This window comes from Hyaena hyaena, unplaced genomic scaffold (assembly GCF_003009895.1).
Source record: "Hyaena hyaena isolate Hyena2069 unplaced genomic scaffold, ASM300989v1 scaffold_1306, whole genome shotgun sequence".
In the NCBI taxonomy this organism is placed as follows: domain Eukaryota; kingdom Metazoa; phylum Chordata; class Mammalia; order Carnivora; family Hyaenidae; genus Hyaena; species Hyaena hyaena.
Genome location: NW_024081946.1, coordinates 25,586 through 46,783, shown reverse-complemented (window position 1 = coordinate 46,783; position 21,198 = coordinate 25,586). Strand labels below are relative to the sequence as shown.

Below are 21,198 nucleotides of genomic sequence, written 5' to 3'. Positions count from 1 at the left end.
GAAAAGCAGAAAAAAAGACAGCCTGACGGAAAAAAGAAAGAGCAACCACAAATAAAGATGTCATCAGCTACGTGAAGACACAGACTAGGCTAGCTAACAAGCTTAGGACTAGAGTCACCAACTCACCTGGTTTGCCCTTACTGCCCCGGTTACACCTCAGTTACCCCTGAAAGTCCCACATCCTGTGAAAGCATTCAGTCAAAGGTAAATCAGGAGTACTGGTCAACAAGGACATACATTGACTGATGCTTTCTTAGCCCCAGTGTACCGCTGCTGCTTCTACCCACCTGCTCTGGCTCTGCCTTGCCATATGCAAGAGATAACACCAGACATTGGCTACCCAGGGTCTTTGATTGAACTGAGATATGCAGGTGGGATAGGCTGCTACAAAAGACAGATATGCCTGTGGGAGTCTTGAATCAGGCTTCTGTGGGGAAACAGACCTGGACTCAGGCCATCTACTAAATTTGTCCTTGTGAACATATCAGCATCATGTCCCCTCACCTCAGAGATACTCCCAATCCACCTACAATCTAAGGACAAAGACTGGGGAGAGAACACTACTCTGACCTCACCCAGCCCAGCAGACCTTGATCACATGATGGATGCAATGATCATTGAAGCAAGACCGATGCCACTGGTGTGACCCCCTTCCTTTCATTTAAAAGTGTTTCTGTGAGTTATTCTAAAATAGGAAACCACTAATCATTTATTTTGTAATGATTCCTGTAACATTTAGGAAACCGCTTCCTCATTTATGATTCCCCCAGTGACTATGGAAAACAATGTAAACACCAACAAGGAAAGTCCTGCCCATTGGTCTAAACTTCTGGGGTCCAGCGCATAAAAGCCTCAGATCTGGAGGAGGCACCAGAATCTGAGAACCTCACCTCTGAACAGGACCTGCCCACCCTCCACCCCACACACCATGACCCACTCGTGCTGCTCCCCTTGCTGCCAGCCTACGTGCTGCCGGACCACCTGCTGCCGGACCACCTGCTGCCAGCCCACATGCTGTGGGTCGAGCAGCTGCGGGTCCAGCTGCTGCCAGCCTTGCTGCCGCCCAACTTGCTGTCAGACCACCTGCTGCAGGACCACCTGCTGTCAGCCCAGTTGCTGTGGGTCCAGCAGCTGTGGACAAAACTGCTGTGGGTCGAGCGGCTGTGGGTCCAGCTGCTGCCAGCCTTGCTGCCGCCCAACTTGCTGTCAGACCACCTGCTGCAGGACCACCTGCTGTCAGCCCAGCTGCTGTGTGTCCAGCTGCTGCCAGCCCAGTTGCTGTGGGTCCAGCGGCTGTGGGTCTAGTGGCTGTGGCTCCAGCTGCTGCCAGCCAGTTTTCTGTACACCCGTGTACTGCACGAGAACCTGCTACCACCCCACCTGCTGCTGCCTGCCTGGGTGCCTGGCCCAGGGCTGTGGATCCAGCTGCTGCCAGCCTTCCTGCTGCTGATTGCCTCACCAAGAACCACCATCTGATTTGCCTTTTGGGAAACAGTCACTGCTAAATGTTGCCGAAAGCCAGCCCCCAGTCCCCAACATCTCTGTTCTTCATCTGCCTGTTGACAAACCTGTGAATCAGCTTGCTGAAGTGTGGACCGCTTCTCCCTGAATCTCTCCTCCTTTCCTTCCTCTGGGTCATGCGCCAGCTTCACCCAACCTGATGCAGAGTTAAGATCTGTTTGGTCTCCATAGTCAAGAACTTGATCCTGTCCCTCTAAAGACCTCAGAGAAACAACTTCTCATGAATGACATGGAATTCTTTGAAACTACTGAAAGTCCATAAAGTATGTTTTCTTTCTCAATGAATCTTGTATGCCTCTTTAGGCCTGTCATGATCCCTTTGAGTGTCTCCCTAGACCCAGTGATCCTTACCTACATCTCTTAATAAATCTTGTATCATTTGGAATCTCATATTTTGTCTTTGTTTTTCTGTACACTGTTCCCAACGTAAGGATTTGTACATACGTTGCACATCACATGCAGTGTCTATTTGGAGCCATACACATTTCTCCACAAATTATTATGTGCATTTTCAGACGAGGGCATTTCACAGTGGCATGTCACAGAGCTGACAGGGACAGACTGAGATCCCAGATGGTGGTTCCTGCGCTTGCTGAAGCGCACTTACATTCAGATCTTCAGACGTGTTAGAAAAACACCTAGTCTCAGCACCAGCAAGATGCTCATTTGAGGTCTTTTTTGACCACAGAGGTGTTATTCTCCTGTAGACGCGAGTGATATGTGGGACTCAGTTGTCGACACTGGTGTCCTACAACTCAACCACAGCAGCCATATGTGAGGACAGCAGGACCTGCCCTTTAGAGCTCTTGTGAACACAGGATCGTTTTGTTGCCTCGGGTACCGTCCAGCCCCTCAGCACTCCTCTGCATCAGATACAGGTGAGCCAGCAGTGTCCTCGCCAGCAACAGACACAGCTGAACACACATGTGTTTGGGACATGGAAATCACATTTGTGTGTGGCTTCTGGTCCTCAGGACCTAATGGTATAGTAAATAATAAAATGGTATCACATAATGCTCTGCCAAATCTATTTATCTCCCCTCCTGTAAGGCAGTTTGTCATCATGATCAAAATGTTACCCAGGCAGTTAATGCAGGACGGTGTCAGGGACTGAGAGATCGTGCAATGGGCATGTAGGACTTTGAGTAATCCGTGAGCTCTGAACCATCTAAGGGAACAGAAACACCGCTGGTATTCTATGAAGGAAATCTGAGGAACCGAGTAGAGGGGGAGATGCCTGTCCCAGGGGGGTGAGGAGGATGTGAGGAAGAAAAAAAGAGGCAACAGTGTGGGCATTCCTAGGAGTCATGAACAAAGGCTGGAGCTTCTGGTCCTGAACTAACGGTGCTGCCTCTGGGCTCGGGGCTGTGAGGCCTGATTCAGGCTCTGAGAGGAATAGGAGACTAGGGCCTGGGTCACTTCCTGGGAGCAGTGGAGAGAACTCTGAGATGCTACGAAGGCCCCTATGCGAGACACATGCCACCACTGGAGACCAAGTATCCAGGATGCTCTGGAGAGACTGCCAAGGCCAAACTTGCCTACTGCTAGTCCTGAAGAGCTAGATGTTTGCAAAATGAGATGGAAAAACGGACACGACCTAAGTTTCCTAATATTGCTGGATGTTGACTGAATACTTCATGAAGATTCATTTTAATTCTTGGAGGAATTTTCAGAGTAGGTATTAAGGTTCCCATTGTAGAGGTGAGTAAATCGAGACTGAGCGGAATATAGGGGCATATCACTGGGAAGAGGCACTTTGAGGCCAGCCACACAGTTTGCAACTAAAGCTTTACCCTGAAAGATATCCCAGAAATGATGTAACACAGACACACACACACACACACACACACAGAGCCACACACACACACTCACACACACACACAACATTGATATTCTCCTATTTCAGCTGGAGGGAGCTAGAGTCTTTATAAACCAACTCTCCAGAAGCAAGATTTGAGTGTTTTTTTTGTGTGTGTGGCATGCTCATACAACCTGACATTCTGCTGTGCATGAAAAGAGCACTTAGGCATGGATTTGCAGGCCTGGTAGGTAGAAATTGTCCCAAACACACAGATATCCAAGATACAGACTGGCATATTCAAGACATCTTTGAAAATCTATGGATTTCAGCATTCATTCCACTATTTTTTTAAATTTGCCTTGGTGGATGGACAAAATGATTGAAAGAAACTAAAGATGGTGGAAGGTGAAGGGGAGGATGAAAAAGGGTAGGGAGAAAAGTAGAAGGGAGGGTGGAAGGAAGGATAGAAGGAAGGAAGAGAGGAAGAGAAAGATGAAGGAAGGAGAGGGGAAAAAAGAAAGATAGACACTAAAGAATGGAGGGAAGGAAAGAAAGGACAGAGGGAGGGAGAGACAGAGATGCAGGGAGGACAGGAGTAGGGCAGAAAAACAGGCACCCTGACCAAAAAACAAAAACAAAAACACCAACCATAAATAAATAATTAATCACCTTTGTGAAGACTCTGACTAGGGTAGCTAAAAAGATTAGGACTAGAGCCACCAACTCACCTGGTTTGCCCATATTGCTCCAGTTATAGCCCCTAAAAGTCCCATATCCTGTGAAAGCATTCAATCGAAGGTAAATCAGGAGTACTGGTCAACAAGGACATACATTGACTGATGCTTGCTTAGCCCCAGTGTACCGCTGCGGCTTCTACCCACCTGCTTTGGTTCTGCCTTGCCATATGCAAGAGATAACACGAGATCAGGTGCACAAGGGTCTTATATTGACCTGAGATATGCAAATGGGGTAGGGTGCTACAAAAGATGGCTATGCCTGTAGGAGTTTGGATCAGGCTTCTGTGGGGAATCAGAACTGGGTTTAGGGATCTACCAAATTTGCCCCAATGAGCATGTCAGAATCCTGCCCCTTGGGGATACTCCCAAACCAAATATAATGTAAGGACCAAGGCTGGAGAGGGACCACTACTCAGACTCTACCCAGCTGATCGGGACTTGATCACATGATGGATGCAGTGATCATTGAAGCAAGAATGATGCTGCTGATGTGACCAATTTCCTTTCATCTGAAAATGTTTCTACTAGTTGCTCTCAAATAGGAAACCATTAAACGCTTATTTTGTAATGATTCCTGTAACATTTTGGAAGCAACTTCCTTGTTTATGATTCCCCCAGTGACTATGGAAAACAATGTAAACACCAACAAGGAAAGTCCTGCCCATTGGTCTAAACTTCTGGGGTCCAGCGCATAAAAGCCTCAGATCTGGAGGAGGCACCAGAATCTGAGAACCTCACCTCTGAACAGGACCTGCCCACCCTCCACCCCACACACCATGACCCACTCGTGCTGCTCCCCTTGCTGCCAGCCTACGTGCTGCCGGACCACCTGCTGCCGGACCACCTGCTGCCAGCCCACATGCTGTGGGTCGAGCAGCTGCGGGTCCAGCTGCTGCCAGCCTTGCTGCCGCCCAACTTGCTGTCAGACCACCTGCTGCAGGACCACCTGCTGTCAGCCCAGTTGCTGTGGGTCCAGCAGCTGTGGACAAAACTGCTGTGGGTCGAGCGGCTGTGGGTCCAGCTGCTGCCAGCCTTGCTGCCGCCCAACTTGCTGTCAGACCACCTGCTGCAGGACCACCTGCTGTCAGCCCAGCTGCTGTGTGTCCAGCTGCTGCCAGCCCAGTTGCTGTGGGTCCAGCGGCTGTGGGTCTAGTGGCTGTGGCTCCAGCTGCTGCCAGCCAGTTTTCTGTACACCCGTGTACTGCACGAGAACCTGCTACCACCCCACCTGCTGCTGCCTGCCTGGGTGCCTGGCCCAGGGCTGTGGATCCAGCTGCTGCCAGCCTTCCTGCTGCTGATTGCCTCACCAAGAACCACCATCTGATTTGCCTTTTGGGAAACAGTCACTGCTAAATGTTGCCGAAAGCCAGCCCCCAGTCCCCAACATCTCTGTTCTTCATCTGCCTGTTGACAAACCTGTGAATCAGCTTGCTGAAGTGTGGACCGCTTCTCCCTGAATCTCTCCTCCTTTCCTTCCTCTGGGTCATGCGCCAGCTTCACCCAACCTGATGCAGAGTTAGGATCTTTTTGGTCTCCATAGTCAAGGACTTGATCTTGTCCCTCTAAAGACCTCAGAGAAACAACTCCTCATGAATGGCATAGAATCTTTGAAACTAGGAAAATCCACACAAATATGTTTTCTTTCTCAGTGTACTCATGAATCTTGCATGCCTCTTTCTGTCTGTCATGATCCCTTTGAATGTCTCCCTAAACCCAGGTAGTCTCTCCTATATCTCTTAATAAATCCTGTATCATTTGGAATCTCATATTGTCTTTGTTTCTTTGTACACTGTTCCCAATGTAAGGATTTGTACATACGTTGCACATCACATGCAGTGTCTATTTGGAGCCATACACATTTCTCCACAAATTATTATGTGCATTTTCAGACGAGGTCATTTCACAGTGGCATGTCACAGAGCTGACATGGACAGACTGAGATCCCAGATTGTGGTTCCTGCACTTGCTGAAGCACACTTACAGTCAGATCTTCAGACGTGTTAGAAAACACTGTGATGTTTCCCTTGCTGCCAGCCTACTTGCTGCAGGACCAGCTGCTTTCAGTCCAGTGGCTGTGGCTCCAGCTGCTGCCAACCTTGCTGCTGCCCCAGTTGCTGCTGTTTCCCTGCTCCTGCCAGATTGCTGTATCGCCTACACTGCAGGAGAACCTGCTACCATACTGCTGCCTGCCTGGGTGCCTGGCCCAGGGCTGTGGATCTGTTACCAGCCTTGCTGCCACCCAACCTGCTACCAACGTCCCTGCCGCAGGACTACTTACTGCCGCTCCTGTGTATGTCTAGCTGTTGCCATTCTTCCTGCTGCTCATTGACTTGTAGACCCACCACTCACCAAAGATATATTTCTAGACCATTTTACCATAGTTGCTATTCCTATAAGAACTTTCTTCCTAAACTTTACTGGGAACACATGCTTATTCTGCACTTTTGTTATTTTTTTCTGCAATGCTTGTGAGTCTGTTAAGGGAATGAAGCCTACTTCAATTGGATCTTATTCTTATTTTCTCTTGATCACTGTAAGAATTGCAAATCCACTCCATATGGTCAGCGCGAGATGGTGGCCAATATCTGCTGATTCATAGTTTCAGCCTTGGAAAAGTGACCATCACTTTTCACGTCTATGGCACTTAAACGAATTCTTTTTATCTTATTTTATTTTTTGTTTAAGTTTTATTTAGTTAACATACAGTGCGATATTGGTTTCAGGAGTAGAATTAGGTGATTCATCACTTACATACAACACCCAGTGCTCATCACAGCAAGTGCCCTCCTTAATACATATCACCCATTAGCCCATCTCCCTCCCGCCTCCCTCTGTCAGCCCATAGTTTGTTCTCTTTCATGAAGACTCTCTTGTGGTTTGTTTCCTTCTCTTCTCTTTTATACCCTCCTTCATGCTTGTGTGTTTTATTTCTTAAATTCCACATATGAGTGAAATTATATGGTATTTATCTTCCTCTGACTATTTCACTTTGCAGAATACATTCTAGCTCCACCTACACCATTGCAAATGGAAAGATTTCATCCTTTTTGTTGGCTGAGATATATTCCATTGTGTGTGTGTGTGTGTGTGTGTGTGTGTGTGTGTGTGTGTATACCATATCTTCTTTATCCATTCATCTATCAATGGACATTTGGGTTCTCTCCATGGTTTGGCTATTGCCATGAATGCTGCTATAAACATTGGGGTGCATGTACCCCTTCAAATTTGTATTTTTGTGTCCTTTGGGTAAATACCTCATAGTGCAATTGCTGGGTCATAGGGTAGTTCTATTTTCAGGTTTTTAAGGAACCTCCATACTGTTTTCCACCGTGGCTGCACCAGTTTGCATTCCCACCAACAGTGCAAGAGGGTCCCCTTCCTCAGCATCCTCACAACACCTGTTGTTTCTTGTGTTGTTAATTCTAGCCATTCTGACAGGTGTGAGGTGGTATCTCATTGTGGTTTTGATTTGTATTTCCCTGATGGTGAGTAATGTTGAGCATCTTTTCATGTGTCTGTTAGCCACCTTGATGTCTTTTTTTTTTTTTTTTTTTTTTTGAGAGAGAGAGAGCACAAGTGGAAGGGGGCAGAAAGAGAGGGAGACACAGAATCTGAAGCAAGCTTCGAGCTCTGAGGTATCAGCACAGAGCCCAGTGTGGGGCTCAAACTCATAAACTGTGAGATCATGACATGAGCTGAAGTCAGTAGCTTAACCGACTGAGCCACCCAGGCACCCTAGATGTCTTCTTTGGAAAAGTGTCTTTTCATGTCTTCTGCCCATTTCTTACCTGGATTATTGCTTTTTGATGTTGAGTTTGATAAGTTCTTTATGGATTTTGAATACTAACCCTTTATCAGATATCTCATTTGCAAATATCTTTTCCCATGCTGTAGGCTGCCTTTTAGTTTTGTTGATTGCTTCCTTCACTGTGCAGAAGCTTTTTTAAAATAGTTTATTGTCAAGTTGGTTTCCATATAACACCCAGTGCTCATCCCCACAAGTGCCCTCCACCATGCCCATCACCCCCATTCCCCTCTCCCCACCCCCATCAGTCCTCAGTTTGTTCTCAGCATTCAAGAGTCTCTCATGGTTTGCCTCCCTCTCTGTCCCCAACTATTTTTCCCCTTCTTCTCCCCCATGGTCCTCCATTAAGTTCCTCCTAATCCACCTATACGTGCAAACATATGGTATCTGTCCTTCTCTGCCTGACTTACTTCGCTCAGTATAACACCCTCAAGTTCCATCCATGTTGCTACACATGGCCAGATTTCATTCTTTCTCACTGCCATGTAGTATTCCATTGTATAGATAAACCACATCTTCTTGATCCATTCATCAGTTGATAGACACTTAGGTTCTTTCCATGCTTTGGCTTTGATGAGAGTGCTGCTATGAACATTGGGTACATGTGCCCCTATGCATCAGCACTCCTGTATCCCTTGGGTAAATTCCCAGAAGTGCTACTGCTGGGTCATAGGGGAGTTCTATTGTTAATTTTTTGAGGAACCTCCACACTGTTTTCCAGAGGGGCTGTACCAGTTTGCATTCCCACCAACAGTGTAGGAGGGTGCCCGTTTCTCCACATCCTCGCCAGCATCTATAGTCTCTTGATTTGTTCATTTTAGCCATTTGATAAAGTCCCAATAGTTCATGTTTGCTTTTGTTTCCCTGCCTTCGGTGACATGTCTAGTAAGAAATTGCTCTGGCTGAGGTCAAAGAGGTAGCTGCCTGTGTTCTCCTCTAGGATTTTGATGGTTTCCTATATCACAGGCCAATACCCCTGATGAACATAGATGCAAAAATTCTCAACAAGATACTAACAAATCTATTTAAATAGTACATTAAAAGAATTATTCACCATGATCAAGTGGAATTTATTCCTTCATTGCAGGACTGGTTCAATATTCACAAATCAATCAATGTGATATACCACATTAGTAAAAGAAATGATAAGAAACACATGATTCTTTTGATAAATGCAGAAAAAGCATTTGATAAAATACAGCATCCATTTTGTATAAAAACCCTCAACAAAGTAGGGATAGATGACACATACCTCTGTGTCATAAAGGCCACATATAAAATACCCACAGCTAATATCATCCTAAGTGGGGAAAAACTGCGAGCCTTTCCCCTACAGTCAGAAACAAGACAAGGATGTCCACTCTCACCATTACTATTGAACATAGTATTAGAATTCTTAGCCTTAGCAATCAGACACAAAAAGAAATATAAAGCATCCAAATCAGCAAGGAGGAAGTAAAACTTTCACTATCACAGATGACATGATAGTCTATGTAGTAAACCCAAAAGACTCCACCAAAAAAAAATTGCTAGAACTAATATGTGAATTCAGCAAAGTCACAGGATATAAAATCAACATGCAGAAATCTGTTGTATTTCTATACACCAATAATGAAGCAACAGAAAAATAAAGGAATTGATTCTGTTTGCATTTGCACCAAAAATAATATGATATCTAGAAATAAACCTAACCAAAGAGGTAAAAAAATCTATACTCTGAAAACTATAGAACACTTATGAAAGAAATTGAGGACATAAAGAAATGGAAAAGCATTCAGTCCTCATGGAATGGAAGAACAAACACTGTTAAAATGTCTATACTACCAAAAGCAATCTGTACATTTAATGCAATCCCTATCAAAATACCACCAGCATTTTTCAAAGAGCTAGAACAAACAATCCAAAAATTTGTATGGAACCCCAGAAGACCCCAAATAGCGAAAACAATCCTGAAAAAGGAAAACAAAACTAGAGGCATCACTGTTCCATATTTCAAGCTATATTACAAAATCATAGTCCTCAAGATAGTATGGTACTGGCACAAAAACAGACACATAATGCAACAGAATAGAAAACCCAGAAATGGACCTACAGCTATATGGTTAACTAATCTTTGACAAAGCAGGAAAGAATATTCATTGGAATAAAAGATAGTTTCTTCAACAAAAAGTGTTGGGAAAACTGAATGGTGACATGCAGAAGAATGAACCTGGACCACTTTCTTACACCATACACAAAAATAAATTCAAAATGGATGAAAAACATAAATGTGAGACCAGAAACCATTAAACAAAACTATTTAAGTTTCTTTAGAGAGAGGATGGGAGGGAAAGAGAGACAGAGAGAGAGAAAAAAAAAAAAACATGAGTGGGGAGGAGCAGAGAGAGAGGAAGAGAAACCCAAGCAGATTCTGCACTGTCAGGGCAGAGCCCAATGTAGGGCTCAAACTCACGATCTATGAGATCATTACCCGAGTCAAAATCAAGAGTCAGACCTTAACTGACTGAACCACCCAGGTGCCCCTAAACAATTTCTTATGAGTATATATTTAGCTCACCACAGTGATCAGCACTGATCATCTTTTTAGATATATGTGTTATATTTAGTAACTTCTCCCAGGTTACTAAACTCTTCACAATGACTTTGAACTTTCTTCCTCCCATTCTTTCCTAATATAATGTGTATTATCCTGTATCCAGTGTGTGTGTGTGTGTGTGTGTGTGTGTGTGTTTGTACGTGTTTTTTTGTTTGTGTGTGCACTTCCTTTATGAAGTCCTTTTTGAAGCTTTCCCTTTGAGTTTCATTCTTTATTATCTCATTCAGTTATCACTATGATCCTACAAATTAGGCAGAGCCAAGATTATAATTCCATTATCATTTTCAGTTCAAGGATCAGGAAATGACTTGCCTTACAGCTAATAATTGACATAAGCAAGTCTTTTTATTTCAGGTCAAAGACATTTTTATTTTCCATAAGTGGAAATAACAGTAATGATGGGGCCTGGGGAAGGTATACATTTTGAGTTGTTTCTCTAACAATGGAAATAAAACTACTCCAGTCTACAAAACCCTTCCTAAATATTCTTCCCACCTTTAAGAGTGCCTTTAAGAGTTTTAGTTAATGAAGGGAGGCTTTACGTCTTCTCTGGGCTCTAATCTGCCACTAGTGCAATCTGTCACTAAAAGTAACATGAGTGTCATTGGCCCAAAAAGTGTTCCTGGATTTATTCTTGACTAAAGGAGCCTGTTCTTTGATGTCATGGATTGACATACTGATATCATTTCATTCATCCTAACAGAAATTTGGATGAAGAATTATGCTTGGAAAGAACACAAGCTCAGGCCACAGTTCCTGGTCTCCCAAACATTGAGGCAGTTTGGTCTCCTGACCTGGACATTGTTAAGAGAAGATAAGTTTGTAGAGTCCTGAGAATTGAGGTAGCCATGCAATAGGCATATAACCCTTTGATCCCATCATAATTTTTGAGCTGTAAATGGAAAGAGAATAGTTTCCTGTGTTCTATGCGATAAAGACACATAAGCTAAAGGAAATCAAAATCAGAATTTTCAGGAAAAAAAGAAAAAAAAAAGAAGAGAGGTTGCACTGTTCAAAATCAAGATGGACATTAATTTAGTTCCCAAATGGATCTTCGAATGAAGAGCTGAATAATAAAGACAATAGCTAAGGCACCCAGAAGTGCAAGGGTTAATATGGCTCTGTGCAGAAAATGAGAAATTTTATTTATTTATTTATTTATTTAATATAATTTATTGTCAGATTGGCTTCCATACAACACCAAGTGCTCATCTCAACAAGTGCCCTTAAAATTATGACCATCTTCTTAAAAGATATAAAAATTCTTTGGATTAGTTAACACATTAGAAGTGACAGAGAGTGTGATCTTCCTACAGGATGTATCAGATTCTTTGTCAAGTTATTGAACTTTACAATGTGGCAAATGGATGGGAAGAATTACTAACATTTCATGAGGGCCTGCCACACACTGGTTACTGAGATAGATGCTTTATCTGCACTATCTTTCATTCTCATACAATCCTGAAAAATGGGTATTATTGCCCCCATAGCAGAGCCAAATTAACTTGTAGGAAATTGCATGAACAGCAGAACCATCTTGACTTCAAAAACAAAGCTTTTCTGTGGGGTACAGATGAAATCATAAAGATATAAATCAGTGGAACATAATTGAGAGTCCAGAAAGAGACACACATTTATTATGCATTGATTTTTGAAGAAAGATGCCAAGTTAATATGCAGAGCAAGTGTTGCCTTTTAAACAAATGGTGCTGAAACAATTAAATATCCATGTGCAAAATAATAATTTCAACCTGTACTTCATATCATATACAAACACCCACTCAAATGGATTGTAGACCTAAATTTAAAGCCCAAAACTACAAAACTTCTAGACAGAAACAGGAAAAATTCTGTAGAGCTTCTAGGTTTCATCCCACTCCATTATGGAGCCTACTTTTGTCATGTTACTTGTTTCTAGTTTGCATTATCCATTTTCTGTACTAAGCTCCCTCAACGACTGTGCAGCTATTCATCTCCAATTTTGTCCTCAATTGTCAGTTCTTTATCTTGGAAGAGAAGATGATAGATCTTGATTATGAGGATTAGAATCATATAGAAGAGTATTCAAATTCTTGTCCTGCTACCCACTAGCTCTGTGTTTTGGGGGAAATATAGATGATGTTTATGCCCCTTCATGAAAGTTTCTCCTGTATTTTGTCATCCATTCTTCTTTATATATCTTTCTTTTTCCCACTTCCACCATGAATAGTATGTCCACCTATGAATTAGTCTGGAGTCATTTCTTCCTGTTTTATCCCCTTCTTTGTTATATCAGACAGTCTTTAGGCAGATACCTCTATAAGAGAGCACAATTCTTATGTTTTCAAGGAATACAGCAGAAATAAATCTTATTCAAAATCTTTAATAGTATAGAAAATATCCTTTTTTTCCTTAATAACCTCGATTCTGCCTCTTTTGTTTACCCTTGTGCCCATGACTTAGCATAAACTATACCTCAAATTTATAAATTAAACCTCCAGACCAAGGCACTAACAAGAAGCAATATCACACTCAGAATTTGGTGCTGACCTCAATGATACATGACTAAAGGGTACGTGATTTGTTTACAAGCACATTTGATTCCTGCAGAAACCTAGTGATATGACATATGATCATGGAATACCTTGAATTTTATCAATTCAGTAGCAGCTATTATGCCATGTATGGAATTTTTACTACAACAGATCAACAACTTCTGGCCTAAAAAGACAGTGGATAGTGGAAATACTCCCAGTGGAAAGAACTATGAGCACCACATATGGCTATGCATTTTGTTTGGAGGAACGTGGACTGAGGAAATGGTGTTCATGGCCTGTTGGCAAGTGGTAAAAAGCTTGGTTGCTTGGTATGAGGTCTGAAAGCAGGAAGATTGAAAAGATTAGAGGATCATTTAGACAGAGATGGGTGTGTGGACACAAAGTGTTCCCTCTCTGTGTCCCCACATCACTGCCCACCAGAGAGTATCTATCTCTTGAGAAGCTCCAGATTAGTCTGGGGTAATGTGCCCCGTCTTTCTCCTCAGATGCTCCAGTACTTACATAAGAGACCTCAAACTAAGTAGCCACAGTGGCACGAATAGAGGCTTCGCGTGGAACCAACAGCATGTGCTCTCTGTTGCTATGGCTGTCTGTCCTGAAAATGCTATTTGTCAGCAGCAGAGACTGATGTTAAGCCCTTAATTAAATAACATCCTTCATGAAAGCAAACCATACCACATTGAAGCAAGTTGGTTTAAAGTTGGGAAGCATGCTACAGGATCTATGTTTTGTAGGGAATTACTTCATTCCTTTTTGCTCTAAAAAGGTACTCAGGAGAAGGAAGCCTTACAAGAATTTGATTTACATAATACCAAAGAAAATATCCTGATAAATGAGTCTCTTTCTCATGAGGACACAATAGATGCTCAAAATTATTTGATGCAGAATTACCCTAGGGCCTGGTCAAGTTTGAGACAGAAGATTTCCCTGAATACATGAAATATCTTAAAGATAGCCATTGCTCATTGACTGAAACATCTGCTCGTTGCTACACACTGAAGTATGGGGCACTGATTTGGGAAGAACTTGGTAAACACAAGTATTATCTGCATATATAAGGGAATATTCCTTCCATAGTTAGGAATAAGTTGAAATGCGTATCTTGCTGGTATTCAGTCCCATTTTCAACTCAAGTCGTCCTGGTAGATAAATGTACATGCCCTTGAATAGGAGCAGAAAATCCAGTCTTTAACTTGAATCTGTCCATTTTTACCTACATAACATCACACAGTGAAATTTTCTCATCTGAAAAATGAAGAATCTAACTTGAGGGATACTGTCATATGCATGAGATCTGCAATATGTGTATAGGCCCCTATGTCAGGAATGCTGTACAGTAAAATAAAACACAACTTGGGATGAAAATGGCACAGACTTATTAAGAAATACAGGAAAGAGTTCTTGCATCTATGCAGAAAATGCCAAGTGATCATGGAAAGAATAAAATGGATTATATAAATGATAAATGCATAAAAATGAAACATGATAAGATTATTATGAAGATAGTAGCAGAGACCTAAAGAAAAGTTATGAGGATTTGTTTTCCTGAGTTACATGGAGGGGGAAGATGAAGATCATAATTCAGTGTCAAAGCAGAGACCAATGCTTCATATTGAGGATTCACCAAAGTGGCACATAAACCATCTACACAAGGGGAAGAGAACTGGGGAAAGTGCTTTCAACTCTATCAAGCTGATTCGCAAGTTCTTAAACAGACATGAGTAACAGGAATTATGGTGATAGTATGCTGGTTTTCATCAAAGTCTAGGAAGTGAATTTGTTCTCCAAAGGAAAATCAGTTAACAAAGGTTGTGTGCAGAGGAGAGTGGTTTGTGAGGAGGCGATCAGTAGCAGAAAGGCTGGCAGCAACTGGACCCACAGCCACTGGACCCACAGCATGTGGGCTGGCAGCAGGTGGTCCACCAGCACATAGGCTGGCAGCAAGTGGAGCAGTACGAGGGAGTCATAGTGTCAGGGGTGGAGGGTAGGGAGGTCCTGTTCAGAGGTGTGTTTCTCAGATTCTGGTGCCTCTTGTCCTGGGACTTTTATGCACTGGATCCCCCAGATTAGAACAATAAGCAGGACTTACCTTGCTGTTTGTTTGCACTGTTGTCAGTAGTCACTGGAGGCATAATAAAAGAGGAAGCTATTCCCTAAATGTTAGGATCTTCAGAGAATATGTGTTTAATGTGTTTCCTATTTGAGAATAAGTCATGGAAACAATTTCAGATAAAAGCAAGGTGGTCACATCAGCAGTACCATTCTTGCTATAGTAATTTCATCATGTCATATATTTCCCACTGGCCTGGGTGTGATTAGTGGGTCAGTTCAGTGGTCTTTCCCCAGTGCTGGGCCTTACATTGCATGTAGATTGGGAATATCCCTGAGGTGAGGGATATGATGTTAATCCATTCACAGTGATGAATTGAAATCATGCCTGAGACCAAGTCTGTTTCCTCACAAAAGCCTAATTCAACACTTTCACAGACAAATGTCACTTTTAGCACCCTAGTCCATCTTGGTATCCCAGTTCAATAAAAGACACATGAGTGGAGGATGTCGGACATCATCTCTTCCATACGGTCAAGGAAGAATCAAGCAGGTTGATAGAAGCCACAGCAGTACACTGAGACTAAGAAAGCATCAGTCAACATACTTCCTGGATGACCAGTACTCCTGATTTACCCAGAAATCATGTCTTTCCCAGGATGTGGGACTTTCAGTGATATAAATAGGGCAGTTTGGGGAAACCAGGGTTAGTTGACAGCATCCTTCCTTCCTTCCGTGCCTCCTTCTTCCTTCCTTCTTTTTCTCTCACTCTACCTTCCTCTGTCCCTGACTCTCCCCTCCTGCTCTCTCACCTCTTCTTCCTCTTCCTCCTCCTCCTCTGTCTTCTTCTTATAAAACTTGTTGCTGCCCACCATCCTTCAGAATAAATATTGGGTGTGACAGAAGGAAACCATAGACTACAGATGATGTCTTGAATATACCGGCATTATAACTTGGATCTTAGTGTGTTTGGGACAATTTCTACATACCAGATCTGCATCTGTATGCCTAAGGGCTCTTTTCATGACAGCAGAATGTCATGCTGCCTGTGGGTGCCACACTGAGGAAACACTTAACCCTTGCTTCTGGAGAGTTGGCTTATGCAACTTCAGATCCCTTGCTCCTGAAATAGGAGCAAACACCCACATGGGTGTTTGACATTATTTCTGATACATTTCTCAGGATTAAGCTTCAGTTGAAAACTGTGACACTGGCCTTCTCCCCATGTCACTTCCCCACACTTTTACCTGTATGATCTGAATTCCCCAAAGAAACTATATTCATTGGATCTTTTCTTCAGAGGAGCTTCTGGGAGAAACCAAACTCTGACATTACTTTACCCTGCTCAGTCTCAATTTCCAGATCTATACAATGGGAGCCTTAACCTACTGTGAAATTTCCTTCAAGAATTAATGTACATGTTGAGAGACTCTTGAATGCTGACAAAAACTGAGGACTGATGGATGTGGGGGGGAGGGGGGTGGGCATGGAGGAGGACACTTTTGGGGATGAGCACTGAGTGTTATGTGGAAACTAATTTGACAATAAACTATTTGTAAAATAAATAAATAAATAAATAAATAAAACCTTCATAAAAAAAATAAAATAAAATAAAATAAAGAATTAATGTACATGAAGCATTTGGTCTGTACCTAGCAAGTAGTAGGCAACATGAGTCATGTCAGTTCTTCAGCTGGTCATGCAAACACCCAGCTCTTAAGAACCAGCAGTGGGCAAGTTTGGTCTTAGTAATCCCTCCAGAGCACCTTGAATACCTAGTCTCCAACATTGACGTGTGTCCTGGACATGAGGCTTTGCAGCTCATCAGAGGTCCCTCCACCACTCCCAGGAGGTGACCCAGGGCCTAGTCTCCTATCCCTCTCAGAGCCTGAATCTAGCTTCACAGCCCTGAGGCTTGAGGCAGCACCATTAGTTCAGGACCAGAAGCTCCAGTCTTTGTTCACGACTCCTAGCAATGCCCACATCGTTGTCTCTTTTTTCTTCCTCACATTCTCCTCATGGGACAGGCATCGTTTTTTCCTCCTTAGTTGCTCATAGTTTCTTCACAAAACTGGAGGTTTTTCTGTTCCCTCAGATGGTTAGAGTTCATGGATTACTCAAAGTTGTACATGCACATTGCATGGTCTTTCAGTCCCTGATTCATCCTTCCTTAATTGTCTAGGTAACACTTTGATCACAATGACAAATTGCCTTACAGTTGGGGAGCAGAAAATTACCTGATACCTTTGTACTCTTCAGGACCTTTGCCATTAGGTCCTGAAGACCAAGAAGTCTATAAGAATGTGATTTCCATGCTCCAAAAACAGATGTGTTCAGCTGCATCTCTTTCTCATGAGGACACCACGTCCTCACATGTATGTGATGCAGAGGAGTGCTGGGGGCTGGACAGATCCCAAGGCAGCAAAAGATCCTATGTTCATAAAAGCTCTAAAGGGCAGGTCCCTCTGCCCTCACGTTTGCTGCCGAAGGCTGAACTGTAGGACACCGATGTCTAAACTTAGTTCCAGATGTCACCTGCATATACAGGAGAACAACCCTTCCATGGTCAAAGAAGACACTCAAGTGACCATCTTGCTGGTTTTAATACTCAAGGTGTTTTCTAAATCATCTGGAGATATGAATGTATATGTACTTCAGCAAGGGTAGAAGAGGCAGTCTGAGATTGAAGTCTGTCCATATCAATGTATGACATTCCCCTAGGAAATACACTCATGAAAATGGAGATTAAAATGTGTGTGGGCCTGTATCAAATTCCAGTGGACATTGCATGTGATATGCAACCTATGTATAAATCCCTATATTAGAAACATTGTACAATAAAACAAAGACAATATGGGATGCTGTATGGTACAGGATTTATTAAGAAATATAGGTGAGACTCCCTGGATCTAGGGAGACATTCAAAGGGATCATGAGAGGAAGAAAGCAGCACACAAGAACCAAGAGTACACTAAGAATGAAAACATATTAGTGTGGACTTTACATAAATGCAAAAACTTGTATGTCAGTTATGAGGATTTGTTTCTCTAAGGTACTTAGAGGGACAGGATGAAGATCTTGACTATGAACTCAAAGCAGACATCAAGACAGTATCAGAATGCATGAAGCCTGCATATGACCCATAAGAGGAAGGAAGAAGAGAATGAGGGAGAAGTGGTCCACACTTCATCAAGTTGATTCACAAGTTTGTAAAAAAGGTAGATAAATAACAGAGATGTGGGGGATTTGGGGATTGGCTTTCAGCAATGCTTGGCAGTGACTGTTTCCCAAAAGGCAAATCAGATGGTGGTTCTCGGTGAGGCAATCAGCAGCAGGAAGGCTGGCAGCAGCTGGATCCACAGCCCTGGGCCAGGCACCCAGGCAGGCAGCAGCAGGTGGGGTGGTAGCAGGTTCTCGTGCAGTACACGGGTGTACAGAAAACTGGCTGGCAGCAGCTGGAGCCACAGCCCTGGGACAGGCACCCAGGCAGGCAGCAGCAGGTGGGGTGGTAGCAGGTTCTCGTGCAGTACACGGGTGTACAGAAAACTGGCTGGCAGCAGCTGGAGCCACAGCCACTAGACCCACAGCCGCTGGACCCACAGCAACTGGGCTGGCAGCAGCTGGACACACAGCAGCTGGGCTGACAGCAGGTGGTCCTGCAGCAGGTGGTCTGACAGCAAGTTGGGCGGCAGCAAGGCTGGCAGCAGCTGGACCCACAGCCGCTCGACCCACAGCATGTGGGCTGGCAGCAGGTGGGCTGGCAGCAGGTGGTCCGGCAGCACGTAGGCTGGCAGCAAGGGGAGCAGCACGAGTGGGTCATGGTGTGTGAGGTGGAGGGTGGGCAGGTCCTGTTCAGAGGTGAGGTTCTCAGATTCTGGTGCCTCCTCCTGATCTGGGGCTTTTATGCGCTGGACCCCAGAAGTTTAGACCAATGGGCAGGACTTTCCTTGTTGGTGTTTACATTGTTTTCCATAGTCACTGGGGGAATCATAAACAAGGAAGTTGCTTCCAAAATGTTACAGGAATCATTACAAAATAAGTGTTTAATGGTTTCCTATTTGAGAGTAACTCATAAAAACATTTTCAGATGAAAGGAAAGGGGTCACACCAGCAGCACTGGTATTGCTTCAATGATCATTGCATCCATCATGTGATCTGTCATTGCATCCATCATGTGATCAAGTCCCACTCAGCTGGGTAGGGTCAGAGCATGGTCCCTCTGCTGCATTGGTTCTTACATTATATTTGGTTTAGGTGTATCCCCAAGGTGAGGGGCATGAGGCTGAATAGAGCAGGTCTGTTTCCCCACAGAAGCCTGATTCAAGACTCCCGCAGGCATATCTGTCTTTTGTGGCACTCTACCCCACCTGGTGTCCCAGTTCACTGAAAGACCCTTGGGTAGAGATGTCTGATATCATCTCTTTCATATGGCAAGGTATAACCAAAGCAGGTAGGTAGAAGCAGCAGCAGTACACTGAGACTAAGCAAGCATCAGTTAATGTACCTTCTCCTAACCAGTAATCTTGATTTTCCCTGGGAACAAAAGTTTTCCTTGGATTTGTGGACTTCAGTTGTATAACTGGTTCAGTAGACAAGCCAAGATGAGTTGGTGACTGTACTCCTAACCTTGTTAACCAGCAGAGTGTGTGGCCTTACCCCACTGATAGCACATTTTCAGTTAATGTCTGTTGTTTGTATTTCTTTCTTATTTGCTTTCATTTTATATGGGAATTGGATTAGTTGAGGTGATACTTGTTTTGTCTTTTGGATCTAACATGTTTAAAAAATTTTAGGTATACCATTCATTTAAAAAGTGTGCAAATTATTAATCTATTTTGATAGATTATCACAAAATGAACACAGCCATGTCAATATGACCAGAATAAGAAATAGAAATTAAATTCACTTTCTCTAATTTAGACTTCTTTTTTTTTAATAGTTTTTTTTTTTAATTTATTTTTTTAATGTTTTTATTTATTTCTAGGAGAGAGAGAGAGACAGCGTGAGCAGGGGAGGGTCAGAGAGAGAGGGAGTCACAGACTGAAACAGGCTCCAGGCTCTGAGCTGGCAGTCAGCACAGAGCCCGACGCGGGGCTCAAACCCACGAACCGCGAGATCATGACCTAAGCGAAAGTCGGACGCTTAACCGACTAAGCCACCCAGGCGCCCCTAATTTAGACTTCTTGACTTATCCCCAAAGGTTAGTAATCACTGTGTTGATTTATAACTGTGTAGGTCAGTTTTGGCTTTTTTTAAACCTTCATGTATATGAAATAGTATAGAATCGGCTCCCTTTACATTATGATTGAGAGACTACCAATGTAATTATTTGTTGTTTACTCCTTGTCATTCCTCTTTCATTCTTTCACTGAATGAATATGATATAATTTATTTCTTGACTTTCCTGTTGATAAACAGGTAAGTTTTTTGAAGTTTGGGACTAATAAAAATAGTGATTCTATGAATGTTTCTTTGCAGGTTGTTTGGTGAACATATATAAAAATATCTTTGGACATCCATCTAGTAGCAGATTGCTGATAGAATTGTTTGGTCAAAATATTTATCTCACTTGTTTCATGTGCATGTCAACCTTTTGATTTTTCTGGAAATTTTTCTTATTTTCCTCCCATTATGGATGGGCCAAGTTGAAGGCAGAAACCTTCTTTAAGAGACTATAATTATTATATTTTCAGTCTTTACCACAAAACACACTGAATCTATCATGCTTATTTTTAGTGGAGGGTAGTTTCTTCTCCCTTTATTCTTCCTGTGATAATCTGATATTTTGTCTGTCTGGTTTAATTCTGTATCCATGACTCAACATAAATTATACTTCAAATTTACAAATTAGAAGCCTACATATTCTCATTCTCCCTCCCAAAATCCATATACTATAAAGAAAGGATAACAGTTGTGAAAACAATAGTCATTATATGTCATTGACCTTAAAATTTCTCCCCTGGGCCTTTTTATGGTATTATAGCTAAGCAAGTGCCAAAGTTAACCTCACCAAATAAGGTGTTTCCTAGAAATGCAATGAAATACAGAACATGAACTGAGGATTCTAGAACTGCCCTGGTAGACTACTGTGAATGGAGTCAAAAGGCTCAGAGCAACATACATGGTAGAATGGATTTATCTCATATCCGCCC

General features: G+C 42.9%; 3 protein-coding genes across 4 annotated transcripts; 2 read left to right on the top strand and 1 right to left on the bottom strand.

The window, feature by feature from the left end:
* The first annotated feature begins 721 nt into the window (after positions 1 to 721).
* On the top strand, positions 722 to 1,906 carry LOC120225052 (keratin-associated protein 9-1-like). The gene has a single exon (XM_039223281.1). It carries the CDS (start codon positions 929 to 931, stop codon positions 1,448 to 1,450), a length of 522 nt encoding a protein of 173 aa, XP_039079212.1. The 5' UTR covers positions 722 to 928; the 3' UTR covers positions 1,451 to 1,906.
* A 2,796-nt stretch (positions 1,907 to 4,702) lies between these two features.
* LOC120225051 (keratin-associated protein 9-7-like) lies at positions 4,703 to 5,547 on the top strand. 2 transcript variants are annotated; one of them, XM_039223280.1, is made up of 2 exons: positions 4,703 to 5,029; positions 5,132 to 5,547. In XM_039223280.1, exons 1-2 carry the CDS (start codon positions 4,836 to 4,838, stop codon positions 5,355 to 5,357), a joined length of 420 nt encoding a protein of 139 aa, XP_039079211.1. In that variant the 5' UTR covers positions 4,703 to 4,835; the 3' UTR covers positions 5,358 to 5,547. The 2 variants fall into 2 exon arrangements, with proteins under 2 accessions (XP_039079211.1, XP_039079210.1); XM_039223279.1 differs by having other exon boundaries at positions 4,703 to 5,547.
* A 12,824-nt stretch (positions 5,548 to 18,371) lies between these two features.
* On the bottom strand, positions 18,372 to 18,866 carry LOC120225053 (keratin-associated protein 9-2-like). The gene has a single exon (XM_039223282.1). The coding sequence runs from the start codon at positions 18,864 to 18,866 to the stop codon at positions 18,372 to 18,374; it is 495 nt and encodes a 164-aa protein (XP_039079213.1).
* Positions 18,867 to 21,198: the final 2,332 nt, after the last annotated feature.